We start from the raw sequence: 24,338 nt of genomic DNA on the forward strand, positions 1-24,338 counted from the left end.
TCTAGATAAATTCCTTTACACTCCTTTGTTACCTACTTCTTGCCCTTAGCATCAGGGTAAGAGAATTTAGCTGCCTTCAGCCTTTATTCTCTCCCGAAGCTTTGCAAAACCTCCCGGACTTCCAAGAAGGTTTGCGTCTCTCCTTATAACTTTTCCCACCACCCTGACTATCTCCTACATCTCCCCCTTTTCTGTTTTTTGCATCAAGTTTTGTTGATTGAAGAGTACAGATGTATGCAGCAGCAGGTTTGTCAGGCGTAGCGATTACTGCTCGTATTCCGGCTTTGCATCCTAGAATTAGTAAATAACATAAGACAAACATGAGTGTAATTAGTAATATTTTTTTCCAATCAAGGAGAGAGGGTCTATCCAGGAGAGATGTTCTTGCACATCCTTCCATATAACTGTTTGTTGCACATGTATATCTATGGCGTTTAGGGATTCTAGAATTTTAGTTTTAAGTTGCTTTGCGTCTGCTGTTAAATTATCATGTAAGGTCACCCCGAAGTGTTGTTTCACCTCATCCCAACTATGTATTGATTGGTTCCATGGTAGAGAGGTGACACAGATACGCTTATGCTCCCAGTCACAGTTTAATTGCTGTCAGAATGCCAGCGCATCTTGTCACTCCCCTACATGTTCCAAGGCAGCCTCAAGGGCTTGCAGATGTGCAAGAACCTTTTGATTTGTACCCTGCTGTAAGAGAAGTTCATTAAACACATTTCTGGCCAAGTTATCTACAAAAGCAGCTATTTGTACCGATTCAGTAATAGATGCTACAGCAACACCAGCAGTTGCTAGGATGACTATGGCTGAGACTATAAAGGCTATAAGATTAACTATGAATCTTTGGTGTCTGACCTGGGACAGGGCATGTTCTAAGGTGGCAAGAGCAAAGGAACCTTGCCAATCGTGTATCAAACTGACTGGTAGGAATGCCTCAGATTGTCTCCTTAATACCATAACACTAGTAATATTTAAATTAGATATATTGTAATTAGTGATATATGAGGTGAAGCAAGCCTGTCCTTGCACTCAGGTCACAAACATGGAGCTTTGAGGTGTAATGGAAATACTGGTTCCCATAAGAAAAACATATGGATGGGTAGTGCAAATCAGGCACTGATCTGTGTGACTATGCATAAAGGTCATAGTATAATTGTTACTGGAATTATGTTATGTCCCATGCCAGGTGTTAAGGGTGGTGCTAAGATGTCCCAGATGCCATTAAGTGTCTTAGGGTGGCAAGGACTCTACTTGGGGTCTGAGATATCCCATCCCCCCTTCGGCCCAAATCACAGGGGAACGGACATGGCTATGAAACTAAGATTGATGCCACAATGGATGCAAACATCAGTATGGTCGCCCTATAAATGACCATAGGGGCTCCAGTCTAAGATGTTAAATTGCCTAACTGGAGACTAAGGGCTTGTCCCCTGTGACAGACCTCCCAACCAAAGTGGAATCCATTATTTTCCTGGCTTTGTTCTTTAGCACAGGGAAGAATGCTGGGGAAAGTGGCACTGATTGCCTTGCCCGGTTTGAGGCTACTGGCAACCAAGAATGTTAAGGCATTTCCTTTGCCATGATGTAGCCATAACTGTGTTTTGGCAGGTACATAGTAACCTTACATTACACACAGTGGGAAGACAGTGGAGTGATATGTAGTGTTACCTGGCCCCTTAGTCCAATGTGCGCCATTAATAAGGGACCCTACTGGGGTAAGTCAATCCCTCCTAGCCAAGCAGTTACGTTATTAGAGGCTGGGAAGGGGGTGCCTGCCCAGGTAACAGGGCGTAAGAAAGATGGATCTAACAGATGAGCCCAATAGTGTAGCCGGTACGGGTTGTAGGGAAAGCGAGAGCATAAAAAGGATCCTACGTGAGTTGCAACTTACACCAGAGAGCAGAGCAAGGAACAAATTATCTGGAGTGAATGGTTTCTGTGTCTGGAGCAGGATTTGCTCAGCCTTGTAAGTTGTCTTCTTCAGCATCCCCCAGGTTATGTCCGGGGCTTGTGTCATCTGAGGAAGCTGTGTTGTCTGGAGCTGCAGGTCCTGCAGGGTCATTTCCTTCACTTCTGGTACTGTGTTGGGTCCTAGCCACGCCATGGTATGATCTGATGCATCGTGCTGGAATCCAAAGAGGGCCTGAGGGGGGTGTGAACACAAGCATATTACCTTCCCCACGTTAGCAGTTCTTTTGGACCACACCATACATTACTATTTACATCTTTCCATAAAACTGCGGGTTTTATGTCTTGAGAGGTCTTAGCAAAGTGCTTTTCTATAGTTGATTGAAATTTATCATCTAAATTTTAGAAATTAAGGGTAAATAACACTTGTGCTAGTAGTGTTGCAGGGTCCTTATTCATTTTCCCCCTTTTTTGTTTTCTGAGCATATTTTTAAGGGTGGAGTGGGCACGTTCTACTATGGCCTGTCAATTATACGGGATGCCTGTGGAATGTTGGACGCTCCATGTGTGACAAAATTGTTGAAAATGTGAGCTGGCATAGGCCAGAATATTATCAGTTTTAATTTTTGTGGGCCACCCCATAAACGCAAAAGTTAAAAGATGTTTAATGATATATCGGGTGGACTCTCCAGGAAGAGCATGTGCACTAAAATTAGGTAGGAACTGGTATCAACGGATACATGTACATAGTTTTCCAAATTTAGGGATGTGTGTAACATCTGTTGCTATAACTGATAAGGTTCTAGTCCTCTAAGGTTAACACCTGTTGAAGGAAGAGATGTGCCTGTAAGCTGGCAATCTGGGCATTGCAGGATAATTTGTTTACCCAGTCTTTGGGTAAGCTGCTATCATTAAGTTTCCCTAATTTTGGTGGAAAAATTGAAGCCACTGGGTGGCTTGGTCAAGCACTGACGTCATAACCTGCAGGTCTGCTTGATCACTGCCATAAGCCAGTGGGTAAGGCAGTGAGCTGTGTGCTCAAATATGTGTGATAAAACTGTGTATGTTGATCTAGCAATTGCTGAAGTCCAAGAAAAGGTGTACACAGGGTGGGCTCGAGAGTGGACTTAATGAGGGCGGTCTCAAGGTTTTGCAACAAATAAACAGAGTCACTAACAATGTTAATGGGCTGAACGGATTCCGTTTCTAGGGCTCCAACCTCAGCTCCCTGAGCGGTAGTAAATCCAGATCGAGTGAGGGAATTATGTGGTTTCCACCAAATAGCCGCTTTTCCATTTTTACCAGAGCCATCAGTAAAAAGCGTTAAAGCGTTAGGTATGAGGGAGTGAACTTTTGTTGGCAAAACTACAGGAGTATGAGATAAGAACTGAAATAGTCTGTCAGCAGGAAAGGCATGTTTTATATGGCCTGCATAATCAAAGAGTGCTAACTGAAGATCTAGAGATGGAGCAAGACTGCTTCGAATTTCTACTCAAGAAAATTCTTGTGACATCAGGGTCGTAACTCAGCAACAGATTGCATTGTCTGCGGCCCGTATAGATGACTTTACTAACTAGCTGGATATAGCGAAATGGTGTTTTAGTCCCAGTATGTGAGCAAAAAACACATTCTAGGAAGCGCAGCCCTGTGGCCATCTGTCCTATTAATCCTGTAGAGGAGTGTTTAGCAGGAAAAACAAACAACTGAACTGAATATCGTGGATCTATGCTATCTAGTTGTCTCTGAGAAATAACTTGGTCTATTTCCTCAATTTCCCTTTTTGCTGCGGGGGTTAAATACCTGGGTGAGTCTAGGGCAGCACTGCCTTTTAGGATAGAAAACAGGTTCTGTAATTTATCAGTTAGTTATGCCCAAGGTGGGGGGATGCCAGTTAATATCACCCAGTAATTTTTGATAATCATTTAAGGTATTTAAGTTGCTAGTATTTAATTTAACCTTTTGAAGTCTTACTGACCAGGAAGTTAGTACGTACCCAAGATATTTCCAAGGTGAGGGCATCTGTACTTTTTCAGGTGCTATGATTAACAACTTAACGACAGAGGCATATAAACTTAAAAGTATTGGCTCTGTTGGGTCTGCTAGTAAAATATCATCTACAAAATGAATAATCTTCCAATTAGGAAATTTTTTTCTACTGGGGAGCAAAGCCTGATTTACATGATGCTGACACATGGTAGTACTGTTCAGCATTCCTTGAGGAAGTACTTTCCAATGAAATTGGCGAGCTGCCCTTTCATTACTGATAGCTAGTATGGTAAATGTAAATTTATCTCTGCCCTGTTCTGCAAGGGGAATAGTATTAAAGCAGTCTTTTAAGTCAATATCGACTATAGGCCTATCTTGAAGAACTGCCACAGGGGAAGGGAGCCCCTGTTGAAGGGGCCCCATAGATTGCAAACTGCCACTGATAGCCCATAAGTCATGCAAGTCTCCATTTCCCAGACCTTTTGGGAATGATGAAAATGGACAAATTCTAAGGGCTGCTTGATGGTTCTATATGGCTGGCTTTTAATTGCTCAACTAACTCATGGGCTCATTGTAATTTCTCTCCCTTTAAAGGCCACTGTGCTACCCAAATTGGATCTTGAGAGAACCACGTCAGGGGTAGGGGAGGAATAATAACAGTGGCCATTATTAGAAAGGGGTTTGCAGCCCCCATTGGGCTAATAGGTCCCATCCCCGAAGGTTAACAGGGACAGTCATGTTTAGAGTTGTTAACTGTTTTTTCCCTCCAAATTGCAACGTTAGGGGGTGCATGCTCTGCTTGGCTGTGTGTGCTTCCCCAATGCCAACAATTTTTTGTTTCTGAGTGACCCAAGGCCAGGTTTCTGGCCAGTTTTGATCACTAATAATCGAAATATTCACCCGTATCCTATAAGCCAGTAAAATTCTTACTTCCAATTTTTAAGGTAATCATAGGTCTCTGATCAGTGATTAATTGGTTCCAATATACTCCTATGGCTCCCGTGCTTCTATAACTTCCCTTACTCTTTCCCTAGGCATTGGGGACCCAGTACGGTAAGAGTAGTAACTGAGCTATTTTAGATTCAGGGGGAAAAATATGCAGACCTTTACATTCCATCATAACTAATATCTCACCTTGATAATCACTATCAATTACCCTGGTGAGCACATTGATTCCTTTACTGGATAGGCTTGATCATCCTAGGACCAATCCCACTGTTCTGGAGGCAATGGGCCCCAGATACCTGTTGCAACCCTTTTAGGGTCTTCTCCTTCTTTTAGCACTAATTCGTTGGGGCAGAGTAAGCCCAATCCTGCGCTCCCAGAGGTGGCTGTTCTGAGAGAGTGGACTGGGCTTTCCAATTGACCGAGGAAAGCCACTGGCATTGCCCAAGTTTGGAACAGGGCCTGGGGCTGGCCCCTCATGAAGTTTCCCACCTGATTAATTAGGTGGTTGGCATCTTTATCAAATTTGGACTTGCACTGATTTGCCCAATGTTTCCCCTTTCTACATCGGGGGCATATAGAAGGGGGTTCTTTTGCTGAGTTACCTTGGTCTCTACTAGTGGGACATTGCCTCTTCATATGACCTGGCTCTTCACATAGAAAACAATTTGGGTTTTTCTCCCTTTTCACTTCAGGAGGCTTTACTGCCATGGCCAATATTTTGGCTTTGTGTGTTTTAGTCCCCATCAGTTGACATGCTCGTGTAAGTTCCCTGACCGTAACTGCCTTTCCTCTGACTGCCTGCATTGCTTGCTGGCAGTCAACGTTAGCATTTTCATAAGCCAACTGCAACAATAAGATATCAGCGGCCTGGGCATGACTAATTTGTCTCTTAATTGCCTGGGTTAACTGATGGATAAATTCAACAAATGGCTCCTGAGGCCCTTGTCGAACACTTATAAAAGATCCCCGTTGAACTTCCGCTTTCGGGAATTCGGTCCCAAGCCCTGATAGCACGCAAAGACACTTGTGCACAGGCTTAGGGAACAAAACTTAATTGTTGTTGTACACTGGCATAGGAACCCCTCCCCTGAAGCACAGCAGCTGTTATGTTTTGCCCGGCCAATTGATTCTGGTTGGCTTGTTGTTCACACAACTCATCATACTCTGTCTTCCAGAGGAGGTACTGACTGGGCTCTAAAGTTGTTTTAGCTAGCACTGACCAGTCCCATGGGGCCAAAAAGAAGTTGTCTGCTATGGCTTCAATTAATCCTTTCATAAATGGACTAGCGGCTCCGTTTGCTCTAATGCTTTTTCTTATCTTTATAAGCGTCAAAAGAAATGGGTTCATATACCTGAGTGCCTTGCTGATCTTGCATTACCGCGCAGGTTAAGAGCTCCCATTCTAATGCCACTTGCCTAAGACAGGGTCCCACAGCTGTAGTGGGAGCTTGTCTTTTTTCCAATTTACTGGGGGAGGGGGCTCAGGGAAAACCTCTGTTTACTCTTTGGTATCTTTACCCGGTAATGGCAGGGCTGAGGGGGGAGGAGGGAGAGCAGGCGGGAAGGTAGGTGATGGTTCCTCCTCCCTTCCCTTCTTGGGCTCTTCTGTGTACAGCAGGGCCAAAGCAGCCCTAACTAATGCCCATAAGGTTAAAGATGTTACTGGGACCCGTTGCCCTTGTGCATGATATTGTTTAAGATTTCTCCCCACTTATTCCCAGAGCTCTAGGTCCAGCATGCCTTCTGCTGGGAACCATGGATTATGGGAAACAACAGTTTGCATTAGGTCCTTTAACTGAGCCTGCGAAACCAAGGCTCTGCTAGCTTTAAGTAGTTGTTTCAATACTTTTATATACTGTTTCTGTTGTGTGGACAGCTGTTGTCTCATGATGAAACTCTAGCCTGAGAATTCCCCTGAACTTGGATATCCCGAGTGGGCACCAATGACTTACTGACTGCACAGTCTCTTCGCCTTCATTTTCGGGGGTTCCGTCGTGATCCCTTGCAGTGTTCCTCACGAGGGGCACCAGCTGCTGAGTCTGATCCGCCGACTCTGGCCGAGCGACGGATGAAAAAAGTACGCAGACACAGGTATTTTGCGTGAGCGCAGCTAGGAAACTGCTCGGCCTTAGAGACGCCGAAGAGAGAACGCACCCCAATAAGCTGGAGCTGCTTGTATTTATTTAGTACAGATTTAATGACAAAGGCCTGGAGCCAACACAATCTGTGGGTAACTGTTGCCCCCCCTGTAGGGAGCAGTCCTGCACGCGGATGATCAAAGGTCAGATGATCAAAGGTCGGATGATCAAAGGTCAGATGATCAAAGGTCGGATGATCAAAGGTCGGATGATCAAAGGTCGGCAAAAGTAAATAAACTTATCTAGATAAATTCCTTTACACTCCTTTGTTACCTACTACTTGCCCTTAGCCTCAGGGTAAGAGAATTTAGCTGCCTTCAGCCTTTATTCTCTCCCGAAGCTTTGCAAAACCTCCCAGGGCTTCCAAGAAGGTCTGCGTCTCTCCTTATAACTTTTCCCACCACCCTGACCAGTCTCCTACAAAAGCCTAACATGGTTAACCGAAATGATCAACCTTCCCAATGTGAAATGGAAACTGGTAGGATTTTTTTTTTCTTTAATTATAAGTGTAGTTGTATCCGTCTTCATATGTTTGAAAGTCATCTCTACTTCTTTCTCTATAATCTGCCTAATCATACTATTTTCCAATTTATCTTTTGGGTTGAGGCTTTTTTCTTATTTTTTATTAGAGTTCCTTAAGAAAATTAACACATAGGTTAACAATTTTTAAAGTCACTCAAAATACTTATGCATTAATACATTTATGTAGTCAAATGTCTTCCTGATTGGGAAGGACTTCTCAAACTAAATTTTACAAAAAATATTCTCCACACTTAAAGAATACTGTTATCATCTTTCGTATCATAGTAAATCTCTGATCCAACTGCAGTTTGATATAAGCGCTTTTACTTTTTTTTTTTTTGGAGACAGAGTCTCGCTCTGTTGCCCAGGCTGAGTGGCATGATCTCAGCTCATTACAACCTCCACCTCCCGGGTTCAAGCAATTCTCCTGCCTCAGCCTCCTGAGTACCTGGGTCTACAGGGGAGCACCACCACACCCAGCTAATTTTTGTATTTTTAGTAGAGATGGGATTTCACCATGTTGCCCAGGCTGGTCTCAAACTCCTGGCCTCAAGTGATCCAGCCACCTTGGCCTCCCAAAGTGCTGGGATTACAGGCGTCAGCCACCGCACCAAGCAAAGTGCTTTTACTTTTATCAAAAGTAAAAAAAAAAGTAGCTAATTTAATGAATAATTGATTTTTTCCCCAACTAAAATGAAATATTATCATACAAATTTACTGATGTTCTGTATGTTTTGGGAAATATCTCTGGACTCTCGTCTGTCCTACTTTTTGTCTATGTAACTATATGAAACTATTCTAAATCTTTGAACTTTGTAATATATTTTAATATTTATTGTGGATAGTCTGTTTTCATTAAAGAACTGTCCTGCCTATTCTTCTACGTTAATTTCTTATAATATATAAACTTAGAATCTGCTTATGTAATTTAAAATGTTTTATTGCTATTATTCTTTATACTTAGTGTATAAAGAAAAAAAAAGGTTTAGCTGGATGAGGTGTCTCTGGCCTGTAATACCAGCTACTCAGGAGGATGAGGCGGAAGAAGCACTTGAATCTGGGAGGTGGAGACTGCAGTAAACTGAGATTTCACAACTGAACTCCACCCTGGGCAACAGAAAAAAAAGAAGAAAAGAAAAAAAGAAAAAAAAGGCATTTTATAACAGTGAAGCTTTCTATCCAAGAATGCCATTTTTTCATTTAAGGCTCATTTTATGCCTTTTAATATTTTAGTTTTCTTTTTATAACTTCTACCATTTTTATTATTATAAATCGACTATTTAATATTAGATTACATAAGGAGCTCTTCTTTAAAAAGCAATTAAACATGACATATTAGAGAATTAAGATGGGTAATTATAATTAAATAGCACTGTATAATTGATTCTCTTAGGTTTTCCATCATACTATCATATTTGCAAATAATGGTGTATCCTACTTTCCAATTTCCATGCCTCTTGAATTACATTGTACTGGTTAATGGTTATTAGTTTTAAAAAATATTTATTTTAACTCAAAGAGGTGTTGATGCATATTCTCAGTTTAGTTCCCAACCTTAATGGGAATGCATCTAATGCATTATTAAGCATATGCTGGCTTTTAACATATGTGTATTTGTATATGTATGTGTGTGCATAAATAAAAGTATATATACACACATACATATCATATTTAAGAAACTTTTTTTTTTTTTTTTTGAGACAAGGTCTCACTCTGTTGCATAGGCTGGGATACAGTAGCATGATCACAGTTCACTGAAGCCTCGACCTCCTGGGCTCAAGCAATCCTCCCAGATCAGCCTTGCAAGTAGCTGGCACATGCCAACATGCCCAGATAACTTCTTAATTTCTGATACAGACTGGGTCTCACTACGTTGCCCACGCTAAGAATTCTTTTTTAAATGCTAGAAATGGATGTTGAAGTTAATATCCCTTTCAGTATTTATGGAAAGGATCATATATTCTTTTTTTAATATGGTAGAATTGAATTAACAGATTTCCTCATTTTGAACCATTTGTACTTCCAATACGACCCTCTCTTGTGCACAGTCTGTTATTCAAAGTGCTCGCAGACACTATATGTTAAAATTTTACACTAAAATTTAACATTAATATTCCTACATATAATTGTTCTATAGTTTTATGAAAGCTGTCAGCATTTAAAAAATATTTAACTTTCACTTTTGGGATAATTGTAAATTCACATGGAGTTGTATGAAATAAGAGGGAGAGACCCCATATACCCTTCACCCAGTTTCCCTCCAATGGTTAACACTTTGCATAACTGTAGTACAGTATCACAGACAGAAAACTGACACAATTGATACAATCTACCAACATCCAGATTTCACTCATTTTACATGCAATGTGTACTTAGCTCTGTGAAATTTTATCATAGGTGTAGATCAGTGTGACTACCACCAGCCAAGATACAGAACGGTTCCTTCATAATGATCTCTTCTAAAACCCATTTATAGCAATAGCCACCTCCCTCCCACCAACCCTGACAATCACTAATCTGTTCTCTCTCTGTAATTTCATTTCAATGTGATACACATGAAATTTTATAATATAAAACTCTTTAAAATAGCCATTCATCCACTGAAGAACATTTGTGTTGTTTCCAGTTTGGGGCAATTATAAACAAAGTACCCATAAATACTCGTGTAAAGGCCTTTGTATGAGCTAAGTTTTCATTTCTCTGGGATGAGTGCCCAAGAGTGTAAGTGACGTCATATGGTAAGCACGTGTTTAGTTTTGTTAAGTTAAACTGTCATACTCTTTTCCAGAATGGCTGTACTATTTCACAATTGCTCTTGCACACAATGTATGAGTTTCTCTACATACTCATCAGCATTTGGTGCTATCAGTATTTTTTATTTTAGCCATTCTGATAGGTGTGTAGTGTCTTTGTCAGTATTTGATGTATCAGCCTGTTCCCCCACCTTTTCTCATTTCCCCTTTTACAGGAAGCTTTCCCTTCCCCTGAATGCCATGGTATAGCTGAAATCAATACTGCTTTCTGAAAGATTTGGTGGAACTCACATGTGGGAGTTCCCACAGGTAAGTAGAGGGCTTTTATTGGGGAAATAACTGACTTAAGCAAACAAACAAGAGGTGATCTCTGAATGGTGTGAATCACTTTCTTTAAACATTTTCTGAAATATTTTAAATTTTTCACAATAAACATTCATTACTTTTATAATTAGATTTAAAAGAATGTCATTTTCAGCTGGGAACTGAAAAGGTAAAAAGAAAAGGGGACATATTATTTCTAAAAAAGAGAAAAGCCATAACAAGAGAAAAAAATCATTCGTTCAAGGAAGTTTCATCAAAGATGAGCCTTACAGGATAAATCAGAATCTGTCCCCCAACTCTCCCCAAAAGAAGTCTTAACTGACTTTTTATCTTCAGTACCTTGCCTGCAACCTATTAAGTGCTTACTAAAGTTAAATGAAGTCAGACATCAATTCCATGCAAATAGACAGCATAAATAAAGAACCAAGGAATGAAATAACATGGAAAATAAACTATTCTGAGTGACTAGAAAATAATACACAGTTGACTGTTAATAGGTTCAAAAGATAATCTGTGGTCAAAGGGCAAATAATAATTTATGGAAAGCCAAAGAATTTGGACTTCATTCCACTGGTTGCTAGAAGTAGAATGATCAGATCTGCTTTAAAGAGACCTCTGGACAACAACTGTATAATAAAGCAGAGAATGGAATAAAAAATACCCGTCAGAAGGCTATCTTCAAAAGTTCAAATGTGAGATGACAGGTCTGAATTAAAAGGAATTACAGGCATGATGGAGCTACATATAAAGAATTTGAGAGCTGAAGTAGATTCAAGGGAAAACTAATATGGATCCGCCACTGATTGGCTGAAAAGGGGAAGGATGTTATCTAAATCTGAATTATGTTGAACAGAAGAAAAGAGAAGACAGGGTTAAGAACTACTCTACCGGATGATTAGTGCTAACTGTTAAATAATATAAGAAAATGAGAAGAATATACTCAAGGGGATAGAAGAGTTTATGTATGTAAGGGAGATGTCCTTAAAGACTGAGAGGAAAGAAATCACCCAGGAAGAGGGCCAGGCGTGGTGGCTCACACCTGTAATCCCAGCACTTTGGGAGGCCGAGGTGGGTGCATCACTTAAGGTCAGGAGTTTGAGACCAGCCTGGCCAACATGGTGAAACCCCATCTCTACTAAAAAAAAAAAAAAAAAAAAAAAAGAAAAATTAGCCAGGCATAGTGTCGCATACCCATAATCCCAGCTACTCGGGGGCTGAGGCAGGAGAATCACTTGAACCTGGGAGGCAGGGGTTGCAGTGAGCCAAGATCATGCCACTGTACTCCAGACTAAGGCAACAGAGTGAAACTCCATCTCACTAAAAGAAAAAAAAAAGAAAACCGCCCAGGAAGAAAAGCATGACATGAGAAGAGGAAAATATTATTAGGAAAACTAGAAAGGCTGGAGAAAAGTAGTGATCCAAGAAAATCAACAAGTTTTCATTCTTGAGGGAGGTAATTTAGTATATGCACAAAGCTTTGGAATCATAAAGTTTTGCGTTCAAATTCTAACTCTTCCATGTGGCCCTGACTCATTTAACCTTTCTGAATCTATCTCTTCTAGAAAATGAGAACAATATATTTTTTTGAGGTGGAATCTCGCTCTTGTCACCCAGGCTGGAGTGCAGTGGCACGATCTTGGCTCACTGCAACCTCTGCCTCCCAGGTTCAAAAGACTCTCGTGCCTCGGCCTCCCGAGTAGCTGGGACTACTACCACCACACGCAGCTAATCTTTGTATTTTAGTAGAGACAGGGTTTCACCATGTTGGTCAGGCTGGTCTTGAACTCCTGACCTCAGGTGATGCGCCCGCCTCAACCTCCCAAAGTGCTGGGATTATAGGCATAAGCCACCGCACCCAGCCAAACATTAACTATAACTCAAAGAATGGTTTGAAAGATTAAACAAAATAACATAAGTATACTATGTGCCCAGCATAAATATCATACTCACAAATGTGAGGCTTCTTTTCCTTGTTTTCTCTCTTCTGGTACAGATATGTTAGTAGGCCTGTCTACTTAATAAGTCATTTTTACCTTATTTTGTATACTAAATTCTAACTTTAAAACAAACTAATCCTGCATCACCTTTACCCTGGTTCTGCTTTAGCTTTGTGTCACGGAACTTCTCATTTTCTAAAACTCATATTATTTAATGTTTATTTTATATTTAATATTTGTCACCTCAAGTTAAAAATGTAAACTGTCTGGGGACAGGCATGCCTATTTGGTCCACTGATACATCCTAAGCCTCTACAAAGTGCCCCCTATCATGGGCATATAATAGGTACTCAATAATTACTATTTTTCTTTTTAATTAGTACTGGGTAAGAGCTCGAATGTTTCCATTTATGATCAAATTACACTCTTGCTTCCTCCCTGTGCTTATAATCAAATTTATCCTTAAAATTGCCCTAATTAACTCTTCCTATCACTCTTCAATCTGAGCGGATCTCAAAAAATTATCAAGTACCCTTCCTTTCTCACCTGTCACTTTCTCAGTCCTGTTTATAGGTTCCTTTTTCTTTCTACATTTATATTGAAGGGAAGTACTTAGCTTTCCAAAATTTAGACCTTAAACTTAAAAAAATTCCCAAGTATCTCACTTTCAATGCCATATGATTGGCTGACTAAAGAATATCTCTAGCAGATACCCGTGACAGCTGAAATTTGGTAATGTTGAAATCTAAGGACCTAACCCCAAATTCAAAGGCACCACTGTGAGTTTTCCAATTGTAATCAATAATATCATCGCACTCTTAGTAAAACCTATCAGGACTGAAACTCTGAAAATTTTAATTACTTAAAAAATTTTTTAAACTCATTTACTGAAAAATTCCATATAATAAAATGCAAATTTTACCTCCTCACATCACTTAAATTAACCTTTTTCACATCAGGTCCTTATCATCCCAAAGTGAAGCCCAACTGTTTTTTCTCAGTGGGATTTTTACATCTCTCCAATTTATCCAATCTGTATAAGAATCCTAAACAATTAGTGAGCAGCTCCATATTCTCTACTGCAATTTCCCAGAGTCTGTACCAATTGTTACTAGCTCTTATACAGAAAAAAATGGAGTGTACTTTTGCCAAGCTTAGGAAACAGTGGACTAAACAAAGCTAAATAGGTTTCTTTCCTGAAGGACTTCATAAAATGTGTTCTGTGAATTATTTTTTCAAAAGAGAAAAAATAGCTATAACACACACCCCAAACCTTTTTACCCAAAACTTCTTTCAGAAATTACTCTTTAACACGACACATTCTGAAAATGCTACTAATGGGGTCAAATTTGAAAACTTCTCAGCATGACCCTTCAAGGCCTTCAATAGAATAATTCAACTTTGTTACCTTTGTTGTTGTGTGCTCCCCACATGAAGTAATCTTCTGCCTCCACATTTTATCTCTTCACATAACGTTACCTAATTTAAAATCTTAATCAAAATGTACTGCCTTCCAGAAGCCATTCATAGTATCTCTGCTAACCTTCAATACTTCAGTACTCTATACAACTAAACTTTACGGGGAAACGAGATATTCCACACAATCCAATTTTCACCTCACTAGTAAAACTTAGTGCCTAAATTCTTACCTCATTCCAGTTAGAAAAACCAACACACTATATTTTTACCTTCCCCAAACAGAACATACAAAACGCAATGTAAGTTCCTAAATTTGTCTCTGCCTTATTTTAGCTTTTCTTTCCTGTCTTTCATTATCGAGCTGTTTATTCTCACTAGTACTAGTCTCAAAACTTCTTTCCACCTTTCTAGTCCTAAATGGACTAAGAAAAAAGAGAACCCGGATTATAAAACTGTATGCAAAATTTATTTAACTAGATTCATAATGATGGCTTCAAGTATTTTCCTGAGTATAAAGAAATAGCTTTTAGTACATGAGTATGATAACATCCATTTCTGGATAGTCTTTTTTGCTTGCTTTTTGGCTCTCAATTAACCTCCAAAATCAAAGGGGACCAGATAAGCAATCTTAACATACCTTTCTTATGTTTTGTCTTGTGGGTTTATCGGGAGGGGATGGAGGGAGATATTGCATAACTAACCTAAACATGTAAAAAACAGCTATTAACTGTGGAACTACGATAGATATTTCACATACATTATCTCATAGATTTGTTGTATTTACTCCAGAAGTGATTCTGTAATTACACAGCATTAAATATTAACCACCTGCTTAATACAGGGGCCAATTAAAGAATGTAATTTGGGTCTCCTTCATTAAAGCACAATAGTGTCTTCCTAGCATCATCATCTAAGTTTCTACTAAACTGACAAGATACACTCATTTGGAAGAATATTAAAAGTAACAACTTACCAGCAGAAGTTGAAGTAACAATTTCAACGGCTTTTGAAGCATCTGCATCTCTTCTATTTAAAAGGAGAAAAAATTTAGCAGCAACTTAGGAATTCTAAGTTCTACAAAATCCTAAAAATGTAATATTTAAACCTAAAAACGTTTAAAATAATTCAACTGGAGTGATATTCCTCTTAAATTGTAGTTATAGTGATAAAATATATTTAAAATGCGGTTTTAAAAATTAAAATTTCTTAAGTCATATACACATTTCATTCTCACATATGAAATCATAAAGTCACTTACTTTAAGGTAGATGCAGATACTTTCTTTGACTCTAAAGTCTTTTTCTTCACCTCTTTGTTCTATGTAGGAAAAATATTTTGAACAAAAGAAATTTAGTATAAAGCAATTTAGAAAATATAGAACAAAGATCTAAAAAAATCTTCCTATTCTAAAGGACACATGCTTATTACCTTTTCCAATTTATAAAGACATTTTTTTCAATTTGTGATTACATAGCCTAATTTTACATCTCATCTTTCACAACTCATCTGCATTTTCTTATCATTAACTACAGCAGTTTCCCCTTAACCAAGACCCCCGGTGGATGCCTTGAAACCGTGCTCGTGCTGAACCCTATATATACTATGTTTTTTTCCTGTATATACATGAAAGTTTAATTTATAAATTAGACATAGTAAGAGATCAACAATAATAAAATAGAAAAATGCTCCCTTCAGCAGCACATATACTAAAATTGGAATGATACGGTAATTAGCATGGCCCCTGCACAAGGATGACACGCATATTCGTTAGGCATTCCATATTTTAAATTAAAAAAATAAGTTGTAACAATATAGTGTAATAAAACTTACGTGAATATGGTCTGTCAAAATATCTTACTGTACTGTGGATCTTAGCAACTTCAGCATACAGTTTTTTTCTCTCCTTATTAAGTCGAAAACTTTCAACTTTTCACTTAAAGGAAGCATTTTTCCCCTTCTCTTTGGCATATCCAAATTGCCAGCATCACCATACTTGCACTTTAGGGCCATTATTAAGTAAAACGAGGGTTAAACACAAGCACTGCAATACAGTGATGGTCAATCTGATAACCAAGACAGCTATTAAGTGACTAGTCGGCAGGTAGCATATAAAGTGTGGATACTCTAGACAAAGCAATGACTCACAGCCCCAGTGGGCTGGAGTTGGACTGCATGAAATTTCATCATGCTAACTCAGAATGGGGCACAATTTAAAACATGTTAATTGTGTATTTCTGGAATTTTCTATTCAATATTTTCAAACCACAACTGACCACTGAAACTGCAAAGCCAAGCCTCAGATAAAGGGGAACTACTGTATCTTTCAAAAACATGGTTTCTCATAGCACTGTGACATTTCAAATGTCTAAAGTTCAACTGCTATCACCCTGGTCTAATCTACTACTATCTTTTGCTTTGATTACTACAATCGCCTCGTAATGGTCTCTGCTTCGGTCCTTGCCATTCACTCACTCTCTATTCACAACATAATCCCAGACTGAAACTGCTGTTCTACGAAAACTCAAAACCTCTCATTAGACTCAAGGAAAAAAAGCCAGTACTTACAATGGCCTCTAAAAGTTTACAACATATGTTCCACCTACCTTCTAACTCCCAAACCACAATACACTTCTTCCTATACTTCTTCACTCCAACCCCAAGCATCCTTTCTACTCCTCTAAGATGCTACACAGGTATAGGTTTGACAGGTGCTATTCCTTCTGTCTGGAATGCTCTCAATCCAGGACGTGGTTTGGTCCCTCATCTTCTTCGAGTGTTTGCTCAAATATCACCTTTTCAATAAGATCTTCCCCAACTACTACCTTACTGAAAGTTGCACAGCTCTTCATTCCCCAACAAGAGTACTTCTATTCCCCTTTCCTAATTTTTTTTTTACCATAGCACTTGTTGAAAACAAACATAATACATATGCATTTTTAACTTATTTGTGGTCTTTCTCTCCCTATCCCTGAAGTTAAAACTCTGTGATACCAGGGACTTTGTTTTCTTCAATATTCTATTCCCAGTGCATAAAGTCATGCTTGAACATTCAGCAAGTATTTGTTAACTTGATCTGAATTTCATCATAACTGTTCTCATGCAGTTTTATACTTTCTGTTCTTTTTGGGCACTCTTGTCATTTCCTTTTGCACTATATGGGATTTTATCCCACATGTTCCTTCAACTCAATTATTTAGAGTTCTATTCTACTAATGGTAATTTTCAATTTTAAAAGAAATTTGAAACTACTAAGTTCCGATGTATGTTGAAACATTTAGCCTTTACTCCTTGGCTACATTCCAATTTTTGACTATACATTTCAGATGAAAATTATCTTTCTGGTAATTTTAAGTGAAATTTTTTGAAATTTATTTTATAAAAATATGATTATTTAGATTTTAGTCTATGTTTAACTTGTTTCATTGTTCACTGCCAACATTTTATATAACTTCTCCATTTCTTAAGTTCATTTTAATGTTTTAGAAAAAGATGTATTAGTGAAATACCTTCTAAGGCCATGCATGTCTGAGAATAAATACTGTCCTAACACACACCTTAGGATTCCACCTGAAATGAATGTACTCAATTACAATGAATCACATTTTCCCACTCAACTCTTAAGAATGTGTTGCTTTGCGATCTAAGGCTAGACTATTTCTTTGTATAATTAAACTGTTTTCTGCCTAGATCACTATAAGGTGCCCCACCATAACCATGAAATTTAAAATCCTCAGTATTTAAATGATGTCCTCTTTCTGGAATTCCACTTATGTACAGACTGTGTCTTCTAAATATATCTACCGTGCCTTTCCTCTAATCATTTTTCACTCTTTTAACTTTCACACCAAGAGTAGGATCACACCTCTCTTGCTCACCACTGCATCTTCTGTAGATATTACAATGCCTGACACAACAGAGGCGTAACAGATGCTTAACTAATAAGAAATAGTTTCAGAATTAAAATGAAAACCTCTCATTCGAATTCTGATTGCGTATTTTCGCTTTTATCTTCTTGTTAATTCATTAGATTTTCTGTAATGCTCAAATGTTCACTAATGCCCAGCATTATTTTTCATATCCATGCAATCTTCTTAGTTGACTACTTGCTCCAGTTTTAATTGTAATGTCCCCATGAATCTTGCTGAAAACACTGAATTGAAGTTTTAAAAATTGTTTTTTTGCACAAGGTTGAAATGCAGTAGTATGTCATGGCTGAAAGGGTTTTATTAGAAATCTGATCCTACTTTTTTCCACATCAAGGGCTCCTGATCATCCCCCAGCCCCCTTTTGTTAAGATAGGGTCTCACTCCATCACCCAGCCAACTTCCGCCTCCCGGGCTCAAGCGATCCTCCCACCGCACCCACCCAGCAGCTGGGTGCGTGCCACCACACTAGGTCAATTTTTTAATTTTTTGTAGAGATAAGATCTCACTATATTGCCCTGGCTAGTCTCAAACTCCTGGGCTCAAGCAATTATCCTGCCTCGGCCTCCCAAAGTGCTGGGATTACAGGCATGAGCCACTGCACTGGGCTCCTGATACTTTAAAGAAAACTTTTAAAGTATGAGTATATGGCCCTTTCTCTGGGAAAAAAAGAATGTTTGCTTTCATCAGATTACTGGTAATGGTGGGGCAAGGAATAGCTCAAAAAGACTTAAGAATCACTGCTAAGAATGGATGTCGAGGTTATTATTAAATTATTATTATTAAAGACTAGGTTACCACGTTATTATTAAAGACTAGGCTACCTAGTTTCTGACAAGAGTTGTACAAATCCATATTAACACAGGGATATAGGATATTTTTTACCTTTTCTGTAATATTTAGATTCATAGAAGCAGCAAAATGGAGAAGATGTTACATGAAACAGCTAGAGTTAGAGGCAGTCCTAACATGAAATATCAAATGTTGGGCAGGTAAGTTTTTTCTAGGTTTTGACATGCCATGCCAAAATCAAGATTTGGACAAAGAAAGCTATAGCACAGCTCTTCTTTTTCCTAGTTTGTTCTTTCAGCTTATTTTTGGCTTGCACTGGTAGAAAAACTTGAAGTGGTAACAGGCCAAAAAGATTGCCCCTTCCTGCCTCAGACACTTATTTACAAAACAAAACAAAACAAACAAACAACAACAAAAACAACTGTCCACATACTTCCAATATGAAGAAGGCACAACTCAAATTCTTTTCAGAGTTCCCTCCACTCAATCCCTAGGCATGTTGCTCTGTCACAACAGAGGTGTCATGAGTTAGCCTTCTTGTTCCAGCATCATCCAAACAACATTTAGCTGAAGAACATTAAAATCTGCCATGAAAATGGCATGTTTTCCAGCTTCTAGTGCTCGTATTTTCTTTTCCTACTCATTACTATGAAAATCATGACAGTAAATATGCCTGGGCTCTTGGACTTACATTGCTACTTTACCAACTTCATCAAAAAGTTGGCCAAGAGAATTTTTTAAGCTATCTGAAACATCCTATTTCCTTAAATGTATCCTTACCTATGTTCCTTAACTACGTTAACTGTTTAGAATGAAAGAAAACTGGCCTTCTCAACAATTCCCAAAATTTAATGATCAGCTAGGTCTTTCTGGACAGTCACTAGCATAAGCCACTATTCCTTTCTGTTTTCAAGGTTACTAATCTACCCACAAACCATTACCATTATCACAAAAGGCTGAGTATATTGATTAAACGAGTCTTCTAATTGGACTTCAATGCTCTTCTCCACTTTACTCAATCTGCTAGGCTTTCTTTGCCTTCAAAATCATTTGCCTAACTCATTCTCCAAACCATTTCCAAATGAATCTTTCTAATCTCCATTTTATTATGTCATGCCCTGGTTCAAAAACCTTGAATAACATATACCTCTCTACAGGATAAAGTTTAAGTTCTTAAATTATGTATTTAATCCTTGTTTCTCCTTAACTGCCTCTGCAACTAGATGGCCATGTGTCTGGTAGTTCTGGTAAATCAAATGCAGGCAAATGCTGCTGGGGAACTCACTCTTTCCAGAAAAGAAAACAAAAACTCATTTTGCTCTGCATTTTTATTCCTGTATGTCTCGAAGATAGAAAAGATGCCAGAAGGCGCAGAAACCATCTCACAACTGAGGATGAAAGATACATTCTAAAGACAGTAGTGCTGGAAGACAAGGTGAGGTTCCTGAAGGTATTATGGAGCTGTTGCACGAGCACTGGACCACCTACATGCAGATTTCTGTTATGAGATAAATATACCTCTTATTTGTTAACAATCCACTAGTGAGATTTTATTAGTTGAAACTGAATGAAATCTTAAATGATAAAATTGGTAGTAACTAAGGTCACACGATTTATTATCCAAACCAGGACAATGGGAATAAATGGATGGCATATAGCAGGTATAAACTAGGATGACAGGTTACTCTAGTAGTAACTAACTAGAAAACATATGAGAACTAAAAAATAAAGATTCTCTCTAATAGCTATATGTAAAAATAAGTAAAATAATAAATTTAACCCCCACAAAATGTTCAAGAACTTTATGGAAAAAAAAGTAAAACTTGCTAAAGGGCATAAAAGGAAATCTAAATAGACAAACCATGTTCTTTGTTTGTTTAAGACAAAGCCTGGCTCTGTTGCCCAGGCTGGGGTGCCATGGTGCTATCTCAGCTCAGTGCGACCTCTCCACCTCGTGGGCTCAAGCAATCCTCCTGCCTCAGCCTCCTCCTGAGTAGCTGGGACTACATGCACGCACCACCGCACCCAGCTAATTTTTGTATTTTTAGTAGAGGCAGGGTTTCATCATATTGCCCCAGGCTGGTCTCAAACTCCTGAGCTCAAGTTATCTGCCCACCTCAGCCTCTCAAAATGCTAGGATAACAGGCCAGAGCCACCAGCCAACGAATTATGTTTCTTGATAGAAAGACTTAGTGTTGTAAAAATACTATTACAAATTCAACACAGTATTTATTAAATTCCAGTAAGTTTTTTTAAGAGAACTTAAACTGATTTTAAAACTAATGTGCAGGAGTAAATGTTCAAGATTAAATAAAATGAATTTAAATAAAGAGGAAAAACATTAACCAAAATGAATAAATAACTCTACAAGAAAGACAGGGAAATATTATGAAGTTATAATAACTGTTGTAACAGAAATCACATAGTATTGCCACAACAGAAGAGTATGAAACACATCTATGTATACAGAATTTATACACATAAAAGAAGCTTTTCAAATCAACTAGGATAAATTAGGCATAAATAGTGTTGAGGCTAACTGGCTCCCATTTTGGAAACAATACTGATTCCAATCCTATATTATGCTGCAAATAATAGATTAAGGAATAAAACCTTTTAGGCACTAGCACAGGCAAGTTCTTAAAAAGACAAAAGAAAAAAAGCAGGCCAAAAACAGTGGCTCACACCTGTAATCCCAACACTTTGGGAGGCCGAGGCAGGAGAATCACCTGAGCCCAGGAGTGTGAGATCACCTTGGGCAACAAGGTGAAACCTCATATCTACAAAAAATAAATTAAAACTAAGCTATGCGCGGTGGCTTGCACCTGTAGTCCCAGGTACTCAGGAGGCTGAGGTGGGAGGATTATTTGAGCCTGGGAAGCGCAGGTGGCAATGAGCCGAAATTGTGCCACTGCACTCCAGCCTGGGTGACAGAGTGAGACCCTGTCTCAAAAAGAGGGGAACATGTCCTCAGAACCTCCTGAGGCTGTGTCACAGGCAAAAAAAATAATAAAGAAAAAAATGCAGAAGCCATAAAATAGCAATAAATTTGAGTACATAAAAATTTCAAACTTGGCCAGGCGAGGTGGCTCACGCCTGTAATCCCAGCACTTTCAGAGGCTGAGGCGGGCAGATCACAAGGTCAGGAGATCAAGACCATCCTGGCTAACATGGTGAAACCCCGTCTCTATTAGTGGCGAGCACCTGTAGTCCCAGGTACTCAGGAGGCTGAGGCAGGAGAATGGTGTGAACCCGGGAGGAGGAGCTTGCAGTGAGGCGAGATAGTGCCACTGCACTCCAGCCTGGGCGACAGAGAGAGGCTCCGCCAAAAAAAAAAAAAAAAAAAATTCAACCAAAAAAAAAAAAAATCAAACTTGATATATGTATGCACAACACAAGCAACAGACTGTAAGAAAAGACTTCTTACATATAATGCAAAATTAGTGTCTAGAATGCACAATATTCATGCACCTTCAAATGAATATTTTTAAAAAGACAACAATAACAAAATAGGAAAAGATACAGACAGCTCACTTAAACAGTTAATAGATATAGCTAACAATTATATAAAAAGAAGTTAATGAATAATCAAAAAGATGCAAATTAAAACTAGGTATCATTTTCTATAAAATGAATTTTTAAAGCTGAAGAAATTAAGATGTTGTTGGTAATACTCTCATAAATTACCAGGGAGTAAATTGTAACAGTTATTTAGTGAGCAATCCTACATTATCCATTACTGTGCATCCTATAAACCAACCATTCCATTGGGTAGGTGTCACCTAAAAAAACACTATCATAAATGTCAAAAGATGGCCTGTGAAGGTACACAAGGTGTTAACTAAAGTTCTGTTTCTAGAAACAACCTAAATATCAATCAGTAAGGAATTGGTAATATATCTGTGGTATATTCATACAGAGAAACACTACAGAGAAGTTACAAAGAATGACGAAAATCTAAATGCACTAACATGGTTAGACTACCAAATCAAATTACTGAGAAATGTGTGTTATAGAACCCCTATAAAGTAGCCATTCTACAGCTGGTAGAAAAATTAAATTACTAGAACACATAGCTGGCTGGAACAAAATGGTAGAATAGAAACCTACACTGTTCATCCCATCCCCAGCAGGAACACTAAATTCTACCGACTATCTGCACACAGAAAAGCATCATCACAAGAACCAAATATCAAGTGAGCAATCATACTACCAGGTTTTGACTTTGTATCACTGAAAGAGGCATTGAAGAGGGTAGCAGAGACAGCTTTAAATCCCTGACAGCACACCTCCCTGATCGGGCCCCACAACATGGACAGAGTCTGTGCACTTTAGGAAGGGACAGCGCAGTAACTAGGGGACTTTACACTGAACTCAGTGCTGCTCTGTCACAGTTGACAGCAAAGCCATGCTGTACTCAGCCAGCACCCATGCACTGAAGGAGCCTTTGGACCAGACCTAGCCAAAGAGGAATCATCCATCCCAGCAATAAGAATCTGAATTTCTTGGCAAGTCTCACTATCATGGACTAAAGTGCTCCAGGGTGCTAGGTAAACCTGAAAGGTAGTCTAGGACACAAGGACTGCAACTCCTAGGCAACTCTTAGGGCTGGGGCTGGGATTAGAGCTAGTGGGCTGGGATGGCACGTAACCTAGGGAGGTACCAGCTGGGAAAACTGGATATCCATACGCATTAATGAACCTGAACCCCATCTCTCACCATATACAAAAATCAAATAAAAATAGATTAAAGACTTTTACCTAAGATCTTAAACTATGAAACTACTACAAGAAAACACTAGAGGAACTCTCTCTCCAGGACATCGGTCTGGGCAAATATTTCTTCAGTAATACCCCACAAACATAGGCAAATGCTGTACAAAAATGAACAAATGGGACCACTTCAAGTTAAAAAGCTTCTGCAGAGCAAAGAAAACAAAACAACAAAGAGCCAACCCACAAAATGAGAGAAAATATTTGCAAACTATCCATCTGACAAGGGATTAATAACCAGAATATATAAGGAACTCAAGCCACTTTACAGGAAAAAAAAAAACTAATACTCTGATAAAAAAAAAAATGGGCAAAAGATCTGAAGAAACATTTCTCAAAAGACGACACACAAATGGCAAAAAGGCACATGAAAAGGTACTCAACATCACTGATCATCACAGAAATGCAAATCAAAACTACAATGAGATATCATCTTACCCCGGTTAAAATGGCTTTTATCCAAAAGACAGGCAAAAACAAATGCTGGCCAGGATGTGGAGAAAAGGGAACCCTCAGTATATTGTTGGTGGTAACGTAAATTAGTACAATCACTATGGAGAATATTTTGAAGGGTCCTAAGAAACTAAAAATAGGATCTACCATACAATCCAGCAATCCCACTGCTGGGTATATATACCCAAAAGAAAAGAAATCAGTATATCAAAGAGATATCTGTACTCCTCCCATGTTTCTTGCAGCACTATTCACATTAGCTAAGACCTGGAAGCAAACTAAGTGTCCATCAACAGATGAACAGATAAAATGTGGTACATATACACAATGGAATACTCTTCAGCCATAAAAATGAATGAGATTCAGTCATTTAAAATAACATGGATGAAACTGGAAGTCATTATATTAAGTGAAATAAGCCAGACACAGAAAGACAAAGATCACACGTTCCCACTTA

General features: G+C 38.7%; 1 protein-coding gene and 1 non-coding gene across 4 annotated transcripts in view; one reads left to right on the forward strand and one right to left on the reverse strand.

Annotated features, from left to right (window-relative positions):
* The window catches only part of ZNF638 (zinc finger protein 638), a 152,391-nt gene that overhangs the window by 33,176 nt on the left and 94,877 nt on the right, over positions 1 to 24,338 (reverse strand). For all 3 annotated transcript variants that reach the window (XM_054476648.1, XM_063648591.1, XM_054476649.2), the window contains exons 9-10: positions 15,200 to 15,258; positions 14,915 to 14,967 (exon numbers count right to left, since the gene is read on the reverse strand). In XM_054476648.1, the coding sequence (XP_054332623.1) occupies positions 14,915 to 14,967; positions 15,200 to 15,258 (112 nt within the window). The remainder of the gene's footprint in view (positions 1 to 14,914; positions 14,968 to 15,199; positions 15,259 to 24,338) is intronic.
* LOC129030916 (U6 spliceosomal RNA) lies at positions 15,624 to 15,727 on the forward strand. Its single transcript, XR_008500814.1, has one exon. It is a non-coding gene; the product is annotated as a U6 spliceosomal RNA (small nuclear RNA).

This window comes from Pongo pygmaeus, chromosome 12 (assembly GCF_028885625.2).
Source record: "Pongo pygmaeus isolate AG05252 chromosome 12, NHGRI_mPonPyg2-v2.0_pri, whole genome shotgun sequence".
Classification (NCBI taxonomy): domain Eukaryota; kingdom Metazoa; phylum Chordata; class Mammalia; order Primates; family Hominidae; genus Pongo; species Pongo pygmaeus.